The sequence below is a fragment of the Anser brachyrhynchus genome, assembly GCF_964034855.1.
Source record: "Anser brachyrhynchus genome assembly, chromosome: 4".
Taxonomy (NCBI): Eukaryota; Metazoa; Chordata; class Aves; order Anseriformes; family Anatidae; genus Anser; species Anser brachyrhynchus.
The window spans coordinates 70,351,229-70,371,994 of NC_137698.1; the positions used below are offsets into that span (position 1 = coordinate 70,351,229).

The following is a 20,766-nucleotide window of genomic DNA, read 5'->3' on the forward strand; positions in this document are numbered from 1 at the left end:
GTTTTGATCTATTTAAAATAACATAGCTTTCTTCTCTTGTAAGTAAATGAGTTTCTATAACCAAAATTCTGTGTAAAATTATGTTTTGTGTGTTTAGTGGACAAGAGTGTCATAACTAATATCCTTCACTGTCATTAAAACTTGGCACATACTTGCCTAAATAGTACTTACTCCTCCATTCACTCCCAACTATCAAACATTGTTTTAACTCTTAATGGTAGAACTATAACCTGTTTCAGTTGTACAAGCTCAAAAAATTTGCAGCAGATAAACATTGTTTAACATTTTTCTTGTTAATCCACCTCAGATTCTCACTAGAAAGATACTTCTAACCTACAGGGCTCATTATAAATCTTTTTACTTATCTGAAGTTCAAAGGTAAATAGCATCTGCCCACCTAATGTTATTTACATGTTATGGATGTCTGATATTTCATGCATCAGAAGCACACCATTTAGGAGTAGGGTTATTACAGTAAATCTATTTTTCATTGAGTGTCCAATGCTTTAAGAATTCCATCTTCTTACTGTTCTTCAAGGAAAATCTTAGTTAAATTGAGAAGAGTGATTTGCCAAAGAATATCTCAACCTCCAGATAGTTCAGTTCCTTGTTCCAAAAATTGTACTTTTAGTGTCAGCACTTCTGGAAATACAGGAATTCAGCAGAACCATCTTAGAATCGGAATCATTAAGGTTGGAAAATACCTCCAGGATCATCTAGTGCAGGACCCAGCACTTAGCCACATTGAACCTCATCCCATTGGCCTCTGCCCATCGACCCATCCTGTCTGGGTCCCCCTGCAGGGCCTTCCTACCAGCAGATTGACACTTTCCCCCAGCATGATGTCATCCGCAAACTTACTGAGGGTGCACTCAATTCCCTCGTCTAAATCATCAATAAAGATATTAAAAAGGATGGGCCCCAACACCAGTCCCTGGGGAACACCACTTGTGACCCGAATCTTCATTCCCTGTACTTAGTACTGGGTGTGTGCTGTCCACAGTAAAGTCAGAGCTTTGTGTTTGGAGAGGTTTTCTTACTCTGCTTGTGTATCTGAGATACGTCAGACAAGATGAAACTCTACGTCAGTCTGAACTTCCATGGTATCTAATGATGGACTCATCAAGTAAAGGTTCTCAGAAGTATAAGAAAAGATTGTATGAAGATGTATTTTTAACATGGGTGACTTCACTTTTCTTACTTAATTTTTCACTTGTTGTACTTCTATTTTTCATTAATTTTTTTTTGGGGGGGGGGGGGGAGGAATAAAAGCTAAGATAAGGCTTTACATGTGTTATATGGACAAGAGGATCATTGGATCTCTCTTCCTCTCTCAGCTCCTTTCAAGTGCTAGCAGCTATTTTGGCAAAATACATCATCATCAGGTCTAAAATAAATATTTATCTGTGTTTTCTTGTGTTTCTTTTAATGATTAAAAACAAAAACAAATGAGAGTTAAAGAAGTTTGGCCATGGAAGTGACATGAAACTATTGTATTTAGGAAAAAAAAATACTAACTTTTTTTCCCCAAAAACTATTTGATAATTTTGGGAAAGATTCATTAACGATTTAATTGCTGCACAAATTGATTTTATTTTTTTATTTTTTTCTGTTCTCATGTAATCTATTCATTTCATGGAAAGCTCTAATTATGGCTGCTAATAGATAGCTAATTCTGCTAGATATTTATAGTTTCATCTCCCACAGAGAGAGTTTGCTCTTCTATCAGTATATCAGCAGACATTCCTAATGAAATATAGCTTTAATGAACACAAGTTTTTCTTGTATAACATGTACCAATTCTCTGAGTAAAATAATTCTGAGACCAACAATACAATAAGCTCTGACTATTTTCAGAAGAAAAAAAATATTGAATTGTCTCAAACAGTGCATAATTGCAAAAATCTGTATTATCTTCAAAAAGAATGTTTGAAGTTTAATTGCTCTAATACAGATTTCTACTTAAATCCTACCAGGTTACGTGATTTCCATTATGGGGCGTAAAAGACCACTGGTTAATATCAATGCTCAGGATTATAAACTACGCACTCAAGCAGAGAGGCAGGCTGTCAATTTTGTTGTTCAAGGTAAAAAAAAAAAAACAAACACCTACGTACCTACCTATTTACTTGCCTATCTACACTTAACTCTAGCAGACAACAACTCTGATAATCTCAAAAGAATGAATTATTTAGTAGGCTACTACTGAGGCCTGAGTTTTATTATAAAAGAGAAGTTTAAAATAAGTATTCTAGCTTCCTTGGAAATAAAAGTAAACAGTATCACAAAACACAATGTTCTAATACAGTCTAGTTCTCTGTGGTAGTTAAATATAGAAATAGATACAAATTATGTATGGGGAGAGTATATATTTCAGGGCTTCAGATATATTGTCGTCTTAAAATATTTTCCTTTCTGGTTTCTTTGATAGTTTGTTACACCAGAAGGGCTTATGTGATTTTGCTGCTTGCAATTTCTAACTTTTATTTTGTCAGATAGCGTTAGTTTAAGAAATATACAGTATTACAAGAACATATATTATTACTTGTTTTGAAATCCAAATCATTCTTTGTAAGGATCATTTGAAAATAATCCTATGAAGGGTGAGAATAAAGGCATTTTTTCACAGAACAAAATGGGAAATTTGCCATGTTGGAAAATGTAAAAAGTAGCATAAAAATTAACTATTAGTTAATAATGTATTAACATACTCAGTTTAAGTTGTGTGGGGCCCAGTATTGTAAAGAATTTAGCCACCTAAAGAAAAAAAAAATGAAACTGAGCTGGCAGTCCAGAGCTGAAATCCCTCCTACCAAACTACCCTTTGGAAGTATTATTTCTTTAACTGGAAGATGCAGATAGGGTTTTCATTAAGTTATATTGGACATGTACTATTTACAGGCAAGTAAAAACTGCTTTCTAAATATGGTGATGGTGTGCTTTTTATAGAATGATTTGAATTTTCCTTTTGAAAGGATCATTTGATTTTTCTTTTTTCCTCTCCAAATATTATTCTCGTTAATGTTTCATTTTAAAAATGACTTAAGTAATTATGTCATGTTTGACACTCCTTATAATTAGTAACTGAATTTAAGTACTACCTCTGCAAGAACATGCACAGATCTAGAATTCTAATACCCTGTTGCGTGAGTAACAATTGAGCTCAAGTGACAGCTGCCTTGCTGTATTAGGCTCTCAAATGCAGGATTTTAAAATATCCTTATAAAATCTGCAGCAAAGCTTGCATGTTTGTAAATATGGAGATGCCTACACAACCTTCTCTGGAGTCTCGTGTTCAGTTTACCTGGGTTTCCATCCAGCTGGCCAGCAGCCCTCTCCAGCTGAAGGCACAGTGCTTGAGCTAATAGAGCGAGTCCTGCTGAGTGTACAGTGTACCATTAATAAAGCTACACGGCCCTCTGAGCAGCACTTTCTTGTGTCCATCTGTCCAAAGAGCCTGGAGCTGAGGCAAAACCGCCACAGGACTGTCTACAAAATTCTCAGTTGTATGTATCAAAACATACAATAATAAGATTAACATATTTCATTGTCAGTTCAAATCATACTGGAAGACAAATCTGATGAAAAACAGTGTGTCTATTATTCAAAACATGTAACATTGGAAGGTAGGGTGAAACAAGTATGAAAAACTTTAATATATTCTATATTCCTAAACGGTATTAAAAATTTCCTTCTAGACTAGAATAATTTTTAATTGCAGCATTTCAGCTGTGAGATAGTATTTAAAGACTGTAAAAACTTCCACAATTATGCTAAAACATTTTGTTACATTGTTAGTGTAGTAAACTGCATATAATGTGTTTTATATTTATATATAATAATCTAATTAATGTAAGTAGTTTGCATTTTGCATATGGTAGCAGAAACTGATAGCAGAAGACGTTTGATGCATCACAATATTGAGAGGAATGTACAGAGTTACAGCTTCAACTTACTGCAACGATATCTGCCACAGTTCATTCTTAGTGTTTTTTCTCTTATTGAAGATTCCGGTACAATAATTTTTACCAATGTACAGCATATTATTCATCAGTTATGTTTCAGATCTAGCTGGCCGAATAGAGAAAAACATGTATTTTATTAAGACATTTATCATGGAAACTGTTACATTTATTTGGGAGAATTCTGCTCTGGGATCTTGCTGTTTGGCAAGTTCCAAATACACTGAAATAATGGAACTATATCCACAAGTATCTAGTCTATTATTTTATTTCATTGTTTTAACATCAAGGAATATTTTCAAATGGACTACAGAACTGGTCAGAAAAATTTAATCAAAATACTTTTCCTAAGATGTTCTATAGCAGTTAAACTATTACACAACTGTGGCAAAGTCATCAAGGTGGAGTCTCAGTATGGGACTCAGAGGAGGCAGTTTGTCACAGAAAGCCATGAATAAAGAAGAGGTGAAGTCTTTCCCCTCTTGGGTCATTGAGAGATAATGATCTCCTCAATCTCTTAGATACTCTCTTAGCTCCCAGGAGAGTACCCTTGCCATTTGCCTAACCTTGCTAGTCTTTATCTCTGGAAGTTGGACAATTTGGAAGAAAGAATTCAAGATTCACTGAGTTAGGGGGTGCAAAAAGGAACAAGCATATGGTTTGGTACATTTAGGATATCTGATGGAGAAAGGAGAATTATGGGTTCCAGTCCTTAGTTAAAGGACTGCTTCTGTATTTCATCTGATAATTCTTTATATAAAAATGCATTAAAACCCTGTTGCATGGTTCAAAACAGAACCTTTCACGAAACTGCAGGCCTGGGGAATCATTCTGTTTCTTGATCCCTAGAAATGCAGAATCCATTATATAACATGACACTGTTAATGCACCACTGCTCTTAACACTGTAATGTAACGAATATACATTACAAGCCCATGGAGATATGAAAAAGCATAAATTAAGCTACCAAATGAAAATGTGTCCCTGAAACAACGTTCTAATCTTTTATGACATTAAATTTTAATTGATTTATAGGTAAATTTTAATTCCAATTTAGAGTTAGATGATTTCAGACTTTTTTTTTTTTTAGAAAGAAGTTCTCAACTCATGGCCGTGAGTGTCAAATTCACCTTTAGCTAGCATATATCTTAATATTATTATTTTCTGTTTTAATTAACATGCAACTATTAGTTTTTTATTAATCTTGTGATCTGTTTTACATACGACATCAAGTGAATCTGCTAGTTTTGCAAATTCTTGTAATTCATAACCTTCAGATGTGTTTCATTCCTGTGCCATAGTTCTAAGCACAACTTTTTCATTTTGCTTGCTTTAAATTAAAACCAGGTCACTTTCTTTCATAGGATCTGCAGCTGATCTTTGTAAAATGGCTATGGTTGAGATTTTTACCTCTGTTGTCACTTCTCCAACTTTAACAGCCAGGTTAGTAATGAATGACTGCAAAAGTGATTTTAAAGCAAAAATAGTTGAATGGATTTCTGTTTTTTTAAACAGCTGTAGAAATATTGTGTGTGCTTTTGAAACAAGCAAGGACTTGTGAGATGGTTTCATACATGCAGAGTTATATCTTTCTGCTTAAATGGCTGAATCTGTAATTCTGTCTCAAGGCAATGAAGTGCCTTGGGGCCATTTAAGCTCAGTCAGATCTAGTTCAGTGGTAGTTCTTCAGTGGTAGTTCCGCATCTTTGAAATTGAGCCCACTGATCATATCCTTCCTGTATTTTGAGTGTATTGTACAATGGCAATTGAACATTCAATGGGCTGGGAAAAAAAACAAGAATCAGGAAACCAGTGCTCAAACAAAATAAAGGAGGATTTTTTAATTTGTGTGTAGACGGCTTTCCTTTTCTTAAAAAAAAAAAAAAAGAAAAAAAAAGGTTATTTGATATCTGCACTTGTACATAGCCCTTGTGTATATAGTTATATAAGATAAAGTATAGAATATATACTGAGACTATAAATAGTGTGTGTTTGTGTGTGGGTATCATGTACGCACAGCAGCGCTGTCTGATTTGATCAATGTGCAGTTCCAAAGTGTAATTTCTAATTAAAAATTTAAATAGTGTGTGTCAGATTCAAAGATAGAGTCACTCCAAAGGCAAAAAAAAAAAAAAACCAAAAACCAACAACCAACCAAACAAAAAAACCCCGTGTTCTGAGTAATGCTCTTCAGTGTTCTTGCAACCTTACGAGAAAAATGTCACCGAACAATTACAAAAAAAAAAATAAATTAAATAAATCTCCATCTACTCTACATCTGAAAGGGAAGATTGTTCTTTGACAGAGATATGTATTAAATTTTGGATGACGTACTATAATATATTGTGGTGTTAATTTGGGGACAGGTTTTCTGTGCTGATTGTAATTCTTTCTGCTGCCTGAGTTGTATGAGGAGGCCTGAATCTGGCAGCTGTGGTCTGGTTGAAAATGCCTTTAGCAGGTGTAATTTTGAGTTAAATTAGCCACAGAACAGCTGTCTTCTGTGACAGTCGGCCAGCAGACTTTATTGGAGGAGGCAAGTAGAGGTGGTGAGAGGGCAAAAATATATTCCCTTCCTCAGTCCCTACCTAACACAGATGTTTAGGTTCAATAACTGACTAGCTGTTGTGATTCTGAGAAAGCCAAAGGTTTTTGCGATTAATGCCCTGTCTGGCAGAGCTTGTGGATGTTTGTTCTCTCAACAGAAAATTTTACTTGAGTTGTCCTCTCTCAAAACTCTTTCTTTTAAAGATGTAGAGTCATCAGAAAGCTAAGGAGGCAACAGACACGGGGGAGTACTGAACTTTTACAAGTTTTCCTTGTGGTGTGAAAGTGTTGGAGAAGCGCTAGACCAGACTTAATAGAAGAATTGCTGCTTATGCTTCTTATTCCTATCTTAAGTATCACAGCTGGGAAAGACCAAGACAGTAAAGTCAATTAAAAGAGACAGATGGTTTTAAACGGGAATTTTGAACTCCTGCCAGCCACTAACAACTGGATGGCTTTGCTAAAGGAGAGCCTTTTAATAGTTATGAATGGCTTCTTGCTGTAATATTTAGTAGGTACTCAGCCAGGCTTGTCAGAAAAGCACAGTCAGTGCCTTTGTAAATTCTGTGATCACTCACCTGGTTAGAAGGTGGCTCGGGCATTTGAAAGCATCACTGCGGTCTTGTCAGTAGAATATGGTACTGGAACTTGGAAATTTGTGTTTCCACTCAGTCACTTGTCTGTCAGGTGACGTTCAGCTAGTTATTTTTTCAGTGGTCTGTTTCTTGATTTTCTTGTCAGTAAAGTCAAGATAATGATCCTAACATCCTTTGTAAAGCACTTTGAAAAATATTGTTAAAAGGAAGTGGTGCTGTTGTTGTAACAGTAGGAATGCACAGTAGCTCTTCCAAAATGATAAATATAATCAGTGTCCTATTATCATCACGTGAGATCGTATTAATTCCAAAGATAGAGCACTACTATCTTTTCTTCAATCTTACCCCCTTGCAAGTGTTTTTTTTTCCCTATTAGAATTTCTAATTTTAGAATCAAGGTTTTCACTTTGAACAACGTATCAAAGAGAAATGTCATTTTTATACGCTTTAGAAGAAATTATGAGTTCCTTATTTACACTGGGATATAGTATATCCTGTAAGGCATCGCCAAATAGTGGCTAACGCTTGACATTTTGTCTTCCCTACTTTAGAAATAATAATAATAATAATAATGCGTTCTAGACAAGGTCTTACAGTTTTTAATGTTAGTTTATGGTTATGTTTACAGTCTCCTTCATCAACAGCATCGTATTCACATATATTGTAAACTGTTCTGATGTGAGTAAGCTCTGACTCAGCAGTATATAGCTTCATTTTTGTATGTCTAGTAACCATTACATCTTCAGATATTGTTTGCACATAAAAAATCATGTTTGACAGTCAGAGAAAGGTAATCAAGTTATACTTTCATGAAGCTGAATCGGTGAGGCCCTCATGAAGGAGCAGTATGCTCCGCTGTGACTGATCAGTGGCTGCTCTGACAACTGGCAGTCTCATTTTTCTCTTCGTCTTTGTCCACCTTTTAATTAAAATGCCAGCCTAGCAATTTATGCTGTTAACAATAAAACAAACAAACAAACAGTTACTGGAAATAATTGTACAGAAATGGGGAAAAGAAGAAAAATGCAATCCCTATGATAAAAAACTGGTATTAGTATGGGTTAACTGCCAGCATCGGTGTTAACGTTCGCATTTTGTGTGGTACTGACGAATAATCAGAATTATTTCTTCAGACTGCTTCTATATTATCTAGATCTTTGTTAAGATGCTGCTCTGCAGCTGATGGCCAAGTTGCTTACTGAAAATGTGCTGCTGACATAAATTATTCAGGTGCCAGCTTTTACCTGTCTGATGCAATTCACACAACTTCCACAGAATGTTTCCTGCAGGCAGATGATAACAAAGAAACTTCTGAAGTCAGATCAAGGCACGTAGTAGCAGCTTAAAGAAAGATTTGTGGAATGTATGAGAGTACTCGGTGAGCTCTGATTGACAATTGTAGTTATTTTCAGTGTTTAAAACATCATTACAGTGGCAGATACATGGAAACTTGGCGTGGAAGAAGGGTGCTGGCAACTTAAGGAAGAACTGCTGCCTGCACCAATTTTTGTAAAAATTATCGCTCGGTAGGCTGAAGATAGACTGATATTACCCAAAGTCTATCTGGCACTGTATGGACTTCTCAGAAAGCTTTTAGCCATTAAAGATGATAATATCCTAACAACATGCAAATTAAATTTAACACATCTACAGAACTATTGAGTAATTTGGCTTGAATCCAGCAATTCTGCTTTCTTCCCAATTTATTGTTCCTACAGCACTGGATCTGTGCCACAAGCAAGCAGCTTTACTTCTCAGCTTGTCCAGAGCCTGGTTAAAGAGACAGCTTCAGCACCAGGCCAGATATAAGTGGATGATTTGAAAAGTAGGAGCCTTGTCAATAAGAGTGAAAGACACAAACCTCTTTTCTTGGTCCCAAATCCTAAACTAGTAAGAGAGAACCCTAACTATCCCAGGAACAAATTGTGTTATGTTGCCTGTTTTTTTTTTTTCTTCTTTTTGTTTTGTTTGCTTGTTTTCTGATACAAATCGCATGATAAATCACAAATGATTCACTTACTGGTAATAGCTTCAGTTGTAGTTACACACAAGAGCCTTGACACATTTTATAAGGTGCACAGGAATTCTTGCACTAGTACTTTATTAACTGGTTACGTTTCCTCAGGAAATTTCCTGAGTTACATTTCCTCAAAAGGGCATACTGGTAAAAACGACTTCTTGATCATATCAGAGTTCAAAGGCATTCGGTGAACTGCTTGGTGCTGCTGCTGTGTGTAGGATGGTTTTCTTTAGTTCTGGGCACACATTTTACGTCCCTCTATCTGTTTCTTAAGGAATTAAAGAACTGTTTTTACTCATGTTCCTTCTGTAGCTGTTATCCAGGATTTTCAGTAAATGCTTGTTCTCTCCCCCATTATTCCCAATATATGGTCACAGATCTGCTCTAAAGTATTAACTCTTGCAAGAGTGTCATCCTTGGCTTAATACTGGAGAAGCAGAATCAAGGAAAAGGTAAAGGTTTTGATTCTGCTTGCGAGGAGAGTAAGATTTTTGTTTCACAGACATATGCTTCAGTTTCAGTTGAAGGAAACATCCTGGATCATATGGCTGTTTCAGAAATTAGTCGGAGCTCTCTGTAGCTGTTGTCTCCATCCAGTTTGTAACTCTTTGCTTCCCAAGTAGCCAAATAATACTGTCTTTCTAGGTGTGCTGTGACCTAGCAAAATCACTGCTTTCCTCAAGCGTCCACAGAAGTATTTTGCATGTATCCACAAGATGGTGAACTATTACCTGAACACTTCATACAGAGTAAGCCAGAACAAGTCAGAGTGATTTATTCTTTATAGGAAGAGCTCAATATATTTAATATGCTTAAATATCACAGCCAAAAAGGACATACATGATGTAGCAGGCACTTAAGTGTTCCTTTATGTGGGTCATTCAACACAATTAAATACTTCCAGTTTATAAAAGCTTTTGGTAGGTCACCTTTTAGACTGGTATGTTTTAAAACACTTCGGTTACATGTGAAAATTCTATTCTCTTTAATTAACCATCTGTTCAGCTTCCTGCTCTTCATGATGTTGCTGCTGAGAAAACAAATTTCACAAGTTAGCTGAATTTTTGTAGTTAAAATGTTAGAATGTCAACATGTCTTGGTCGTCATTAGGAGAACACTGAAAGAAGTATCTTAAAGTTAATTCAGGTAACACCTATGCAGGCATGATATATTTTAAGTTATAGCTCTTATACTACTGCATTAGAAATCCTTGTACATGCAACTTCAAAAGAAACTTGAAAAATCTACAAAATGTTACAAAATTATCTTAACCTTGTTCCTTATTTACATGACAATATAATAAGCATTCTTTCCACTTGAATCCATTTTTGTGGGGAAACTGTGCAACAATTAAATAGCATGTAGTATTTGTAGTATTAGAAAAAAAAAAAGAAAAAAAAACATTTTTACTGTAGGGAACATAGAGATTTCTAAGAGAATTAGATCCAGCTTCCATCTGGTCCATTATCACTGACTGTGGCCAGTAGCAGATGCTTCAGGAGGAAGGTGTACGATTTTTAGTAGGGATAGCCTGTCTGTCTGCAAATTCTCATCTTGCTGCAATGGTGGGGATGAGTCTAGGTTCTGAAACAGAAGATTTAAGTCTTTCCTCAGAGTCATTGTATGTCATCAATTCTAAACGTTCTTGAAAGCCATGAAGGTGTTTGTTACCTGAGCAGGCACTCTGGCATTTTCTAGCAGGATGTTTAATTATATGCCTTGTAAGCTATTATTTTGTTTAATAAAAATTGAATTTAATAATTATGAATTATATATATAATAGATATGAATAAGTATGAATTGCTTTCTATTTGATATTATATTTACATTTTTTCATATTCTCCCATTTATCTGATTTTAAAATATCTTTGTCTTTTTATTATTTTTTCTAACCACTTAACATCTTTTTTGCTCTTTGGAGTTTTTTTTTTTATCATTGTATATAATGATACAGCTTTTTATATAAAGTTTCTAACCACGTACTGTCGCATACAGCAATTCTATAGGTTCCCGTTATGCACTTAGAAATTTCACATTAAAAATGAAAAGGCAGTTTTATTAGTTGGATGTTTATTTTATTTATAAAAAAGGGGACAACATAGGATGACAAAAAGACATCTTTGGGATATAAAAGATGATAGTGTTTTATCAGAAAATTGTATGAAGTTTACTGCTCAGGGACAGTGCTTTTATAAATAAGAAAACTATGGGACTAGAAAAGGACTGATTCTTTTAAAGAGTTTCTAAACGCGTGTTGTGCTGCTAAGTGATCATTAACTCCTTTTCTGAAGCAGTGTGCTTTTAGTAACTTTAAACATTTTTACATTTTTACTGTAGCTGTATAAAAGTTATTAACTAATTAATTATTAATAATTCTTAACTTTTTTCATGTTCTTAAGTAATGCTTTACAGAAATTTGTAAAAATTTAGATTTTTACTTTGACACAAAAGCTATGAAGGATTTCAAATAAAGAATATTTTTTTGCACCTTCTCCAAGAGAATCCTTTGGTTTTATGAAATCTGTTTTCCAGTTATGATTTAGTTGTCAACATGCCTTCAAATTAGATGTTAGATATTAGAGCTAACCAGTAGGACACATTAAGCACCAGGATATAGGTAGATCTTAAACTATTTTAAATAGATAAACATTAAATAATTGTTAAATAACTTAACCACATTGGGCTCCTCGGCCTTGTACTTAGTCATAATAAAGTGCCCTTAATTCCTTATTATGCATGACAATCAGACCCTCTTACTTAAGGCATTCCCACTTACCCAATTTTAAACCTTGTTTTAATTTATTTTTTGTCCAAACTCTTAATTTTGAATTTAATTAAGCCACGTCAATGTAATATTTGAGCTCCTCTCAGATATGTTGTAAGCCACTACTCAGCACCTTACACCTGTGGCCTAGTCTGTCTCATTCTCCTCCTTCATGCTGCCGGCAATTAGTGAGACCTCTCGTGGGAGTGTTCAGGGGCTTTGATGGGCGATGGAAATAGAGACAGCTGTCATAATTGAGGTGGGTTTTAAGTGGTCTAGAACTGGTATGTGATGCGTCCAGATTGCCTGCTTCCAAATTATGGAGTACATTAACCTAAATTTGCTTGTAAAGCACATTGGTGCATTATTTTTTTTTTGTATTATCTTCATTTAGACCCATCTGGAAAACTAGACCATGTTATGTTTTGGATTTGTTGTTAACAGCAATGAAGATTTCCCTCATGATACAAAAATGTACCAGAAAATTGAAAAGAGGGCTATTCTCCCTGTCTGACTTCAGGTATCCGATGTAGGTGGCTGCATTAGGGGGTGGTAGTCCCACAAAGTCAATGCATGAAGATGAGGTTTTCAAGAAGTCCGCTCAAAACAAGTAGGTGCCTTTGTCCCTTGACTATAGGATAAGCATGAATTAAGTAGTCTGAGCATCTCTTGGCACATTGTAATGGCCTGAAACACTGCACATAACTGTTTAAAAAAAAAACAGAGCTTCTGAGAAAAACTACTAGGAAGAGGATTTGGTTGGTTGGTTGTGTTTTTTTGTTTGTTTGTGTTGATTTGTTTTTCTCCTGTCCTACCACTGGCACCTCCTACATGATATTCCTATATTCCTACAGTAGCATCTGCAGCATGTCACACCACAGAACTCTCATTTGCAGTTTAGAGAAAATGTAGTTTCCTTTAATGGTAAAGAAATACAATTGCTCACCAATAAGGTAATAGCTGTTTTGATGAAGTCAGTTCAATAGTGTACTTATTTTTTGGCAACACATTTGAAGTAGTCATAGAAAAGCTTGCAGTTCTGTACTTTCGATCAGAGATGTCCAGATCTGGAATATATTGCCTTAAAATAACAAATAAGACCCTAATTTGTTCTTATAATAGAAAACAAACTGGCTTGGTACCATGAAAAATTAAACCGTAGGGAGACAATATGGTCTCATCAGTAGAACATTACGAAAAAAAAATATTTTGATGATAGCTTAATTTGTTTTGTCATATATAGGGTCAATTATATGATTACGATATAGTAATGATGACTGGGTGGGTCCACTGAAGATCTGAGTTTAATGTCTGTTGCTTCATGGGAAACTGGAAGAATATAGTATTGAAGAGAATTAAAAAGATTTTTTTGTTAAAATTCTGTAGTGCAGCATGATTTCAGGAAGGATGTGTACTAAGCATACTGTGAATATTGTGAAAATAATTGAGAAAATATTAACTTGTAAATCAAAGGCATTTCTTATCATCTGCAGAATGATAAACATATTAGTCTCAGTTTGGTTTGCAGTCTCCAATTCAGTTTTCCATACTTTTTAGCAAGCAATAATGGGAGGAGTTTGCTATTTCAATATTCCATCAAGTGCTGATCACTCATTTAAGCTATTAAACAAAAGTGTATTTTTTTTCCAAACTTTTTCACTCAAGTTGTGCAACAGGTGTGTGCATACACCGGAATGGTAAAAGCTATGCATTTTAAACATAAAAATTACTTTGATTTTTCATTCACCTGTATTGATGTCAAATTGAGTACTTTGTTCTGTGGAACTGCGTACTGTATGAGAATGTCACTACTTTAACAAAAATGAAAAAATACAAATGGTCTTGTACTATAAACCTCCCAGAGGAGAACCTGTGATGTTGATGTGAGAGGGACAAGACAAAGAGAACATAACAAAAAAATTGTGTGATGACAATTAAGAAGGAAATAGTTGATACTAGTCCATTTCTCGACATCAGGATGGGAAATCATGTTTAGCATTAATTACAAGTTAAGTGTTAGAAATACTTATTTGTTAGATCACACATGTCTGAGATAGACAACATCCCTATTTTCTAAATGAATGTGCATTGCTTAGCAGGAGAGTAACGTAGCTAGAAAGAGACCAACGATTCTGACTTCTAGTTCTGTTCTAGTTTAGCAGACAGAATATTGTCCTGAACCTTTGATGCACTAGATAATTAAGACTGGGTAGATGTAATTCTGCAGCTTTGTGCAGTTACTCAGATAGCTGTGGGCAGTGTAACTGAGTCGATAACTGAGGATGAGAAGCACTGAGAAATAGGGTCTTTCAGCTCTGATGGAGAATCAAGCGACACTAGCTGTGCTGCTTTCAGTAGATAAACACATAGAGTTGGGTCAAGTCTACTGTGTTGTCCAGACAGAAAATTTGGGTTCAGTTCACATTGCTCTCATAGGTTTTCTGACTCACTGAAGGGAACACTAATCTCTGGTCCAGCCCTGCTCCTCCTAAGTTCAGCTTTACTTCTAGCATGGAATTGAGGTGACCTGTTGATCTAATGCTGAGTGCTTTAGAAAATCCACTTCTTCCCCGTTACTAAATCCTGATAAACTGATGATAAAATATTTGATATATATTGTAAATTCATCAAAGAAAGGGCAAGTCTTTACTAAATATTCAGAGAATGGGGCTCTAATTCTGATTGAAGTCATGAGACACTACTCTGATATAAATAATAACCAGTCTATCACATTTTTTATCGCACTGGTTTAATCAATGCAATTATTTTCACTTATTCAATTGACTCACAGTATATTCAGAGGTTTTAATGTCCACAGTTCTGTCTGATTTATGTCTTTTTGCATGTCACTTTAATGATTATGAGGAATCTCTTGTTTTAATTAATTTACTTGCATTGTAAATTAGAACTTTTCATGTAACTGTATTCTCTTGCTATAGATGATCCTGGTCTTTTCATCTATTTCTTTTTGTATCCCGTGTCCCCATTTCCTATTAGAAATATGTTAATCTGTTTCACTCTGCTTCTGACTGCGGTGTAAGTGACTAATAATTTAAGATCTATTATTAGAGCTCACCACACTGTTAGTCAATGTCACATTGTAATTTAAGGCAGTGTGAAACTATCTTAGGCTTATTTTCCTGAAAGCTGTGAAAGTTATAAGTAGTAACCATGTTGATGTTTCAGCCATTTCTAAAGAATGAATAACTGCTAGGTATTAAATAATAATAAAAAAAAAAGTCTACAGTGGGCATATTTAATTTAAATTTTATATATGAATTGCAAAGAAATTCAGAAATAGGTGTTACAGTTTCATGGCTTAGACTCCCACCTGCAACAGTTAAAGAAGTAATAAAATAAACCTAGTAGGAATGCAGTCTAATCAGACACACACTAGTTTTCCTTTCTATGTGAGAACTGCACTCAAAGATTTTATGTGCTAGATTATGTCTATTCTGCCTTGGACATGATTCAATCAAAAACATTTATTTTTTCCACTGTGGTCATATTTTTACGCCCAAACCAACAATTTAGGGTACTATTCCCATAAGCACTGAACAATTAAGACACAATCCATATGCAAGAGACCGATCAATATATAGAGCTAATACAGACAAAGAGAAAAACAAAACTCAAGATCTCAGGTACATGTAGTTGCATGGATATTAAGATGTTACTTCTTTCAGTTGTACACTCTGTTCTTATGAAGACAACTGTCCTAATAGCAGAGGCTACAGATCATATTGTGTATTTATGTCTACATTTTTGTTCTTCAACCTACTTGTTTACAGCATGAGGAGTCTTACTTTGCATTTACATGAAAGGATTATTTCCTGGAAAGGATTCAAGTCACTGGCCAACACTATACTAGGAGTTACTATTAGTATACCAGTGAGCCAAGTACTCTTGCTAATGACTTAACTCACACTTTTATTCCAACTCAGCTTGAGAAAAACAAGCTATATTAACAAAACAAGCCCTGTCCTATTTCTTGCAATTTTCTGCAATTTCCATTAGTTTAAAGTAATACCTTGTCACATCATCAAATCCCTGAATGGCATTCACAAGTTAGCAAGCACATTTCTGGTTTAAGACCATGGCTTTTATTTTTTCAGCCTGTGTGGAACAGCAATCCTTTTAACTTCATTAATGATTTTTTAACTTTCTTAAGATGTTTATGTTCAGTGTATGTTTATATTTAGTGTATCCATTGTGCACCTGAAAATTAGTTGATGGCATGAGTTGAAAACACTATTAGAAATTTCATGTGTATGTTATCTAAAGTCTGAATTTTTTCAGGTTAATTGCTCAGATTCATGATGAGTTGTTGTTTGAAGTAGAAGATTCTCAAATCCAGGAATTTTCAGGTAAATGTAATCTTTTTCTCTTTCCCCCCATCTCTCTGTTTCCACAATAACTTGAGGTATCTTTAGACTAGACTAGACTAGGCTAGAATAGAATAGTTCAGTTGGAAGGGACCTTCAAAGATCATCTGCTGCTTAGACAACAAGAATTAATATAGCATATAACCATAAAAGTAAACAATAATACTTTCTCCAAGGTTTCAAGGGTTGTAGAAGGAAATAAACCAGTTTGAAAAAAATGTCTTGGGAAGTAACTTCCTAAACACTTATCACTGGGGCCTGTTACGAGGTATGAAATCTTAATGTGAGAATGTAAGGTATGGTAATTTCTAAGTTAATTTATGGCTCTTCTATATGAAGAGAATCTTATGGTGGAACTTTCGAGGTTAAGGGTTAGTAAAAGTTCCTGCCTACATTTTAATCCTCTCATCTGGCTTACTTCCAGACATTATTTCCTAAGCTAGAGTTTGTCTCCACATCTGGTACAAATTTAGCTAGCAAATGAGGGCACATATGGGACTGTTGGGTCTCTTCTCCAGTAAGTAGTGGAGTCATTACTGTAGGTACCAAATGTTAATTCACAAACTTTGGTCTAGTTTGAAGCTGAACAATATTTTTGGCTAAAACAATTATCATAAGGTCATGAATATTTTAAACTAACCAATATAAGAAATATATTGCATTATAACCTAAGTATCTAAATAACAATTTCAACTTCCTGTGTTGCATTCATTTAAATGGTACAATTTGCCATCTGTCTCATTTCATCATACGTTCCTCTTGTGAGTATTGGTTCATAATGAGAACATTAAACCACCATCTAATCAAAACAAAGAATCTGGGAAATATTTAAGTTCAATATATTGGGGGAATTGTAATGCTTTAGTTTCATATATTAACATTTGACCTTTGAATACAGGTGTTCAGATCTGGTTTGAATTTAGAAAAACAACAACACACTATTCAATTTACCAGAGATTGCAGTATCTACTCTGAAAAGGCCAATGTCTAAAAGTGCTGTAGTTTCAGAGTTTGGAAGTATAGTACATTGAATGGGATCAATAAGACAGCATAGAATGATTTTCATTTTCGTATTTTACACCAACATTGGGATCAGTTTTGTTTAACGTTTTCATCAATGATCTGGATGAAGGGATCAAGTGCACTCTCAGTAAGTCTGTGGCTGATACCAAGTTAGGTGGGACTCTTGTTCTGCCTGAAGGAAGGCTTTGCAGATGGATCCGGATAAGCTACATTGACGGGTTGAGTACCAGTCACATGACTTTAAATAGGGTAAGTGCTGAGTCCTGCAGTTTTAACAACCCCATGCAGCAGTATAGGCTTGGGGAGGAGTGGCTGGGAAGTTGCCCAGCAGAAAAAGACCTGGAGGTGCTGGTTGACAGCCATCTGAACATGATCCAGCAGCATGTCCAGGTGGCCAGGAAGGCCAATGGCATCCTAACCTGCAACAGAAATAGTGTGGCCAGCAGGACTAGGGTCCCTCACTACAAGAACATTGAGTTGCCTAAGCATGTACAGAGATGAGCAATGAATCTGGTGAAGGGACTAGAAAGCAAGACTTATGAGGAGCAACTGAGGGAACTGGGGTTGTTTAATCAGGAGAAAATGAGGCTGAGGGGGCACTTCATCACTCTCTACAACTATCTGAAAGAAGGCTGCAGCGAGGTTGTTGGTCTCTTCTCAGGTGAAAAGTGATAGGACACAAGGAAACATCCCCAAGTTATGCCAGCGGAGGTTTAGATTGAATATTAGGAAGAATTTTTTCATGGACAGGGTGGTCAAGCACTGGTGGTGGAATCTCCATCCTTGGAGGTGTTTAAGAGATGTGTGGACATGGCACTAAGTGACATGGTTTAGTGATGGGACTTGGTAGGTCAGATTAATGGGTGGACTTGGTGATCTTGAAGGTCTTTTCCAACCTTGGTGATACTATGTTTCTATGATCAATTTGCATTAATTATTAAGTATATATTTGGGTATTATTATACCCAAAAGATGAAAATCATTCACGATTGCTTTTAAGTATAGAAACTCACAGATTCTGCACTCATCAGATCAAATTCTGATCTGTTATTAGTGTGAATTTGTAGTAAATTCAGCAAAATCAATAATTTTCCAGTAAAACAGAGAAAACACTTGATTACCATGTAAGAAACTTCAAAAAGAATGAAATGACCAGCAGAATGTTTTACTTCAGAAATTATCAATCATTTGAAAACAGTGTTGTATTTTAATTCTCCTTAATAGAGTTCTGCTGTATGGGTAGAAACTCATCAGAAGCTAGTACATGCCATTCCTCAAAGATGCGAGATACCACTAGCTAGCTGACTGAGGGTAGTTTCATCTGTGAGAAGGACTGTCTGCTGCTGAATTTGAACCGTGGTGGGAGTCAGAGGTTGGGAATCACTGGTCATCATAAATACCCTTCTCAGTATGTAGCAGATCCCAGCTGCCAAATCCTTGACTGCTCTGCTATATTTAAACAACTTGTGCTATGCAGTCTAGAGGTCTGAGATACCTTGGAAATCACCCTTGCTCTTAACACAGGGCTGCCAAGCCTTCAGAATTCAATGTGGAAGTTTGTTTCATTCTACTGATTGAAGATTGGTTTTTAAGTTTGTCTCTACTTTGCCCTAAAAGTAAAAGAGAAAAAGAAAATTCTGCAATACAGTAATTTTCAGATATACTCAACATACCTCAGAACAGAAGAGTGATAAAACATCTTGTCCTGAACACTGACGACCAACCTAAGACATTGAACGCTGCCTTCTTTTAAGCAGTGATTAGTTCTGCTGCTGGTAGAAGAACTAATAGTGCTCTTAAAAGTGACCGAAGCTGGCTCTTCCTTCAGTGTCATTAATGAGGATTTTGCATGACCCGAATAGGCAGAGGAAGGGTGCATCTCAATTAGCAGGTAGCTTCCAGTGAGAAGTGTGAGTAGGAAGCAAACCTCCCTATTGTCCCCAGTCCACAGTGTGAATGGTTGGGGTTCACATCACAGAGCAGTCTGAGAGCAGGTGACCCAGATTCCTTTCAGATGAAACTAAATAGGAAGACTTTTTTCCAACCTTTTCCAGTTATTTCAGGAGCTGTTAACTGAGGTAACAAATTTAGTATGAGTTTAAAGAGGAGTGGCAGAAGGATGTGGGCTTCTCATTCACTTCAGTGCTTTCAAAGTCCAGATATGATTTTCATCCCATTACCCCAAGTTCTCTCTCTCTCTGTAAAGTCCTTACTCTTCTTATTTTTATTTGCTGATATTCTTTAGCTGTCAGCTTTGTCTTTCCATATCTAATGGGGCTTTTTGCCCATTCAGAAGCTTTAAATTACAGAATCTGCTGACTTGCAGATCCCACCCTGAGAATGGGCTTAATGACCCAGAGAGAAATCTCAGTTGCACAATCACCAAGCTTCGGAAAGGTAAAGGCATGGACTTAAAGATAAAGAGCAGGGTGTGATGGCTTTAATAGACCACAGATTAAAACCACAGGTGTGTTATTCTTCTGCGTTCGGTGTGATCCAAGAAAGCACTGGCCTAGTATTCAGTGTATTTGCATTCTGATTCCAGTCATGATTCTGATCTACTTTTTCGGGAAAGCAACGGCAAATATATGAGTAGAGGCTGAGTCTTGCCACCAAGCAATCATCATGCCAGTGCTTCCTCTGTTCCTGCTTAGGACTTCATAGGTCAGAATAAGACTTTTCAGTACTTTTCATATTATTCTGAATCTTTTGACTTTGATAAACAAGGGGCAAGCAATAAGGTGTTCTTTTTCTTCTTTTTTTTTTATAACATCTTCTTTTCCACAAAATGCTGCATGTAAGTTGCTGGCTTTTATCTGTGTATCAGGGGAATACTTTCCTCAGACTCCAGCACCCACAGTTTCATAGCATGCATACTGTTCACTCTGACAGGACAAGGCAAAACATTCTCTGTTTATAATGAAGCTTTGAGTGTCCAAGCTTTGACATACACTGAAATACAATAAAGCACATGCTGCTCCGAACTGTCTAATTTTCAACAAAGGTCCGGCATATTCACTGACTCAGTTCTTGAAATTCCCTAAATAGGGCAAGAAAAGGACAGCAAAAGAGCTTTATAAAAATCTTCATTTTCTATTGGAGGGTGCCTGGAAAGATCAAATCAAAACATTTGGCAGCAATTGGTTTGGTTTTGACAGAAGATTGTCAGTTTTACCATCAATAATCTGCCTGGTTTCTAGCCAGCTTGCCTGTCTGGCTTCCTCACATCCTGAGCTTTCAAGCAACCCAGGAAGCAGAAAGAGAGATGGTATTTTGGGAATGGCAAAAACTGGGCTCTTGGATCTGAGAGGGCTCAGCATCTCGGAGTTCTGAAATCTGTGTAATCAGGTAGACAGACGGTGCTCAAATCAAACTGTGAGTCTTCACAGGGACTTCAGAAAAGTGCTCAGGAATTGCAGAACCCAATTTTTCCTTTTGTGGGAGACTACCCATTTCTGAGACTACCTCT

General features: G+C 35.9%; 1 protein-coding gene across 1 annotated transcript in view; it reads left to right on the forward strand.

Annotated features, from left to right (window-relative positions):
* Positions 1–20,766, forward strand: part of POLN (DNA polymerase nu) — a 101,328-nt gene that overhangs the window by 71,470 nt on the left and 9,092 nt on the right. The window contains exons 20-22 of the mRNA XM_080590268.1: positions 1,977–2,087; positions 5,327–5,405; positions 16,189–16,256. Of these exons, the coding sequence (XP_080446394.1) occupies positions 1,977–2,087; positions 5,327–5,405; positions 16,189–16,256 (258 nt within the window). The remainder of the gene's footprint in view (positions 1–1,976; positions 2,088–5,326; positions 5,406–16,188; positions 16,257–20,766) is intronic.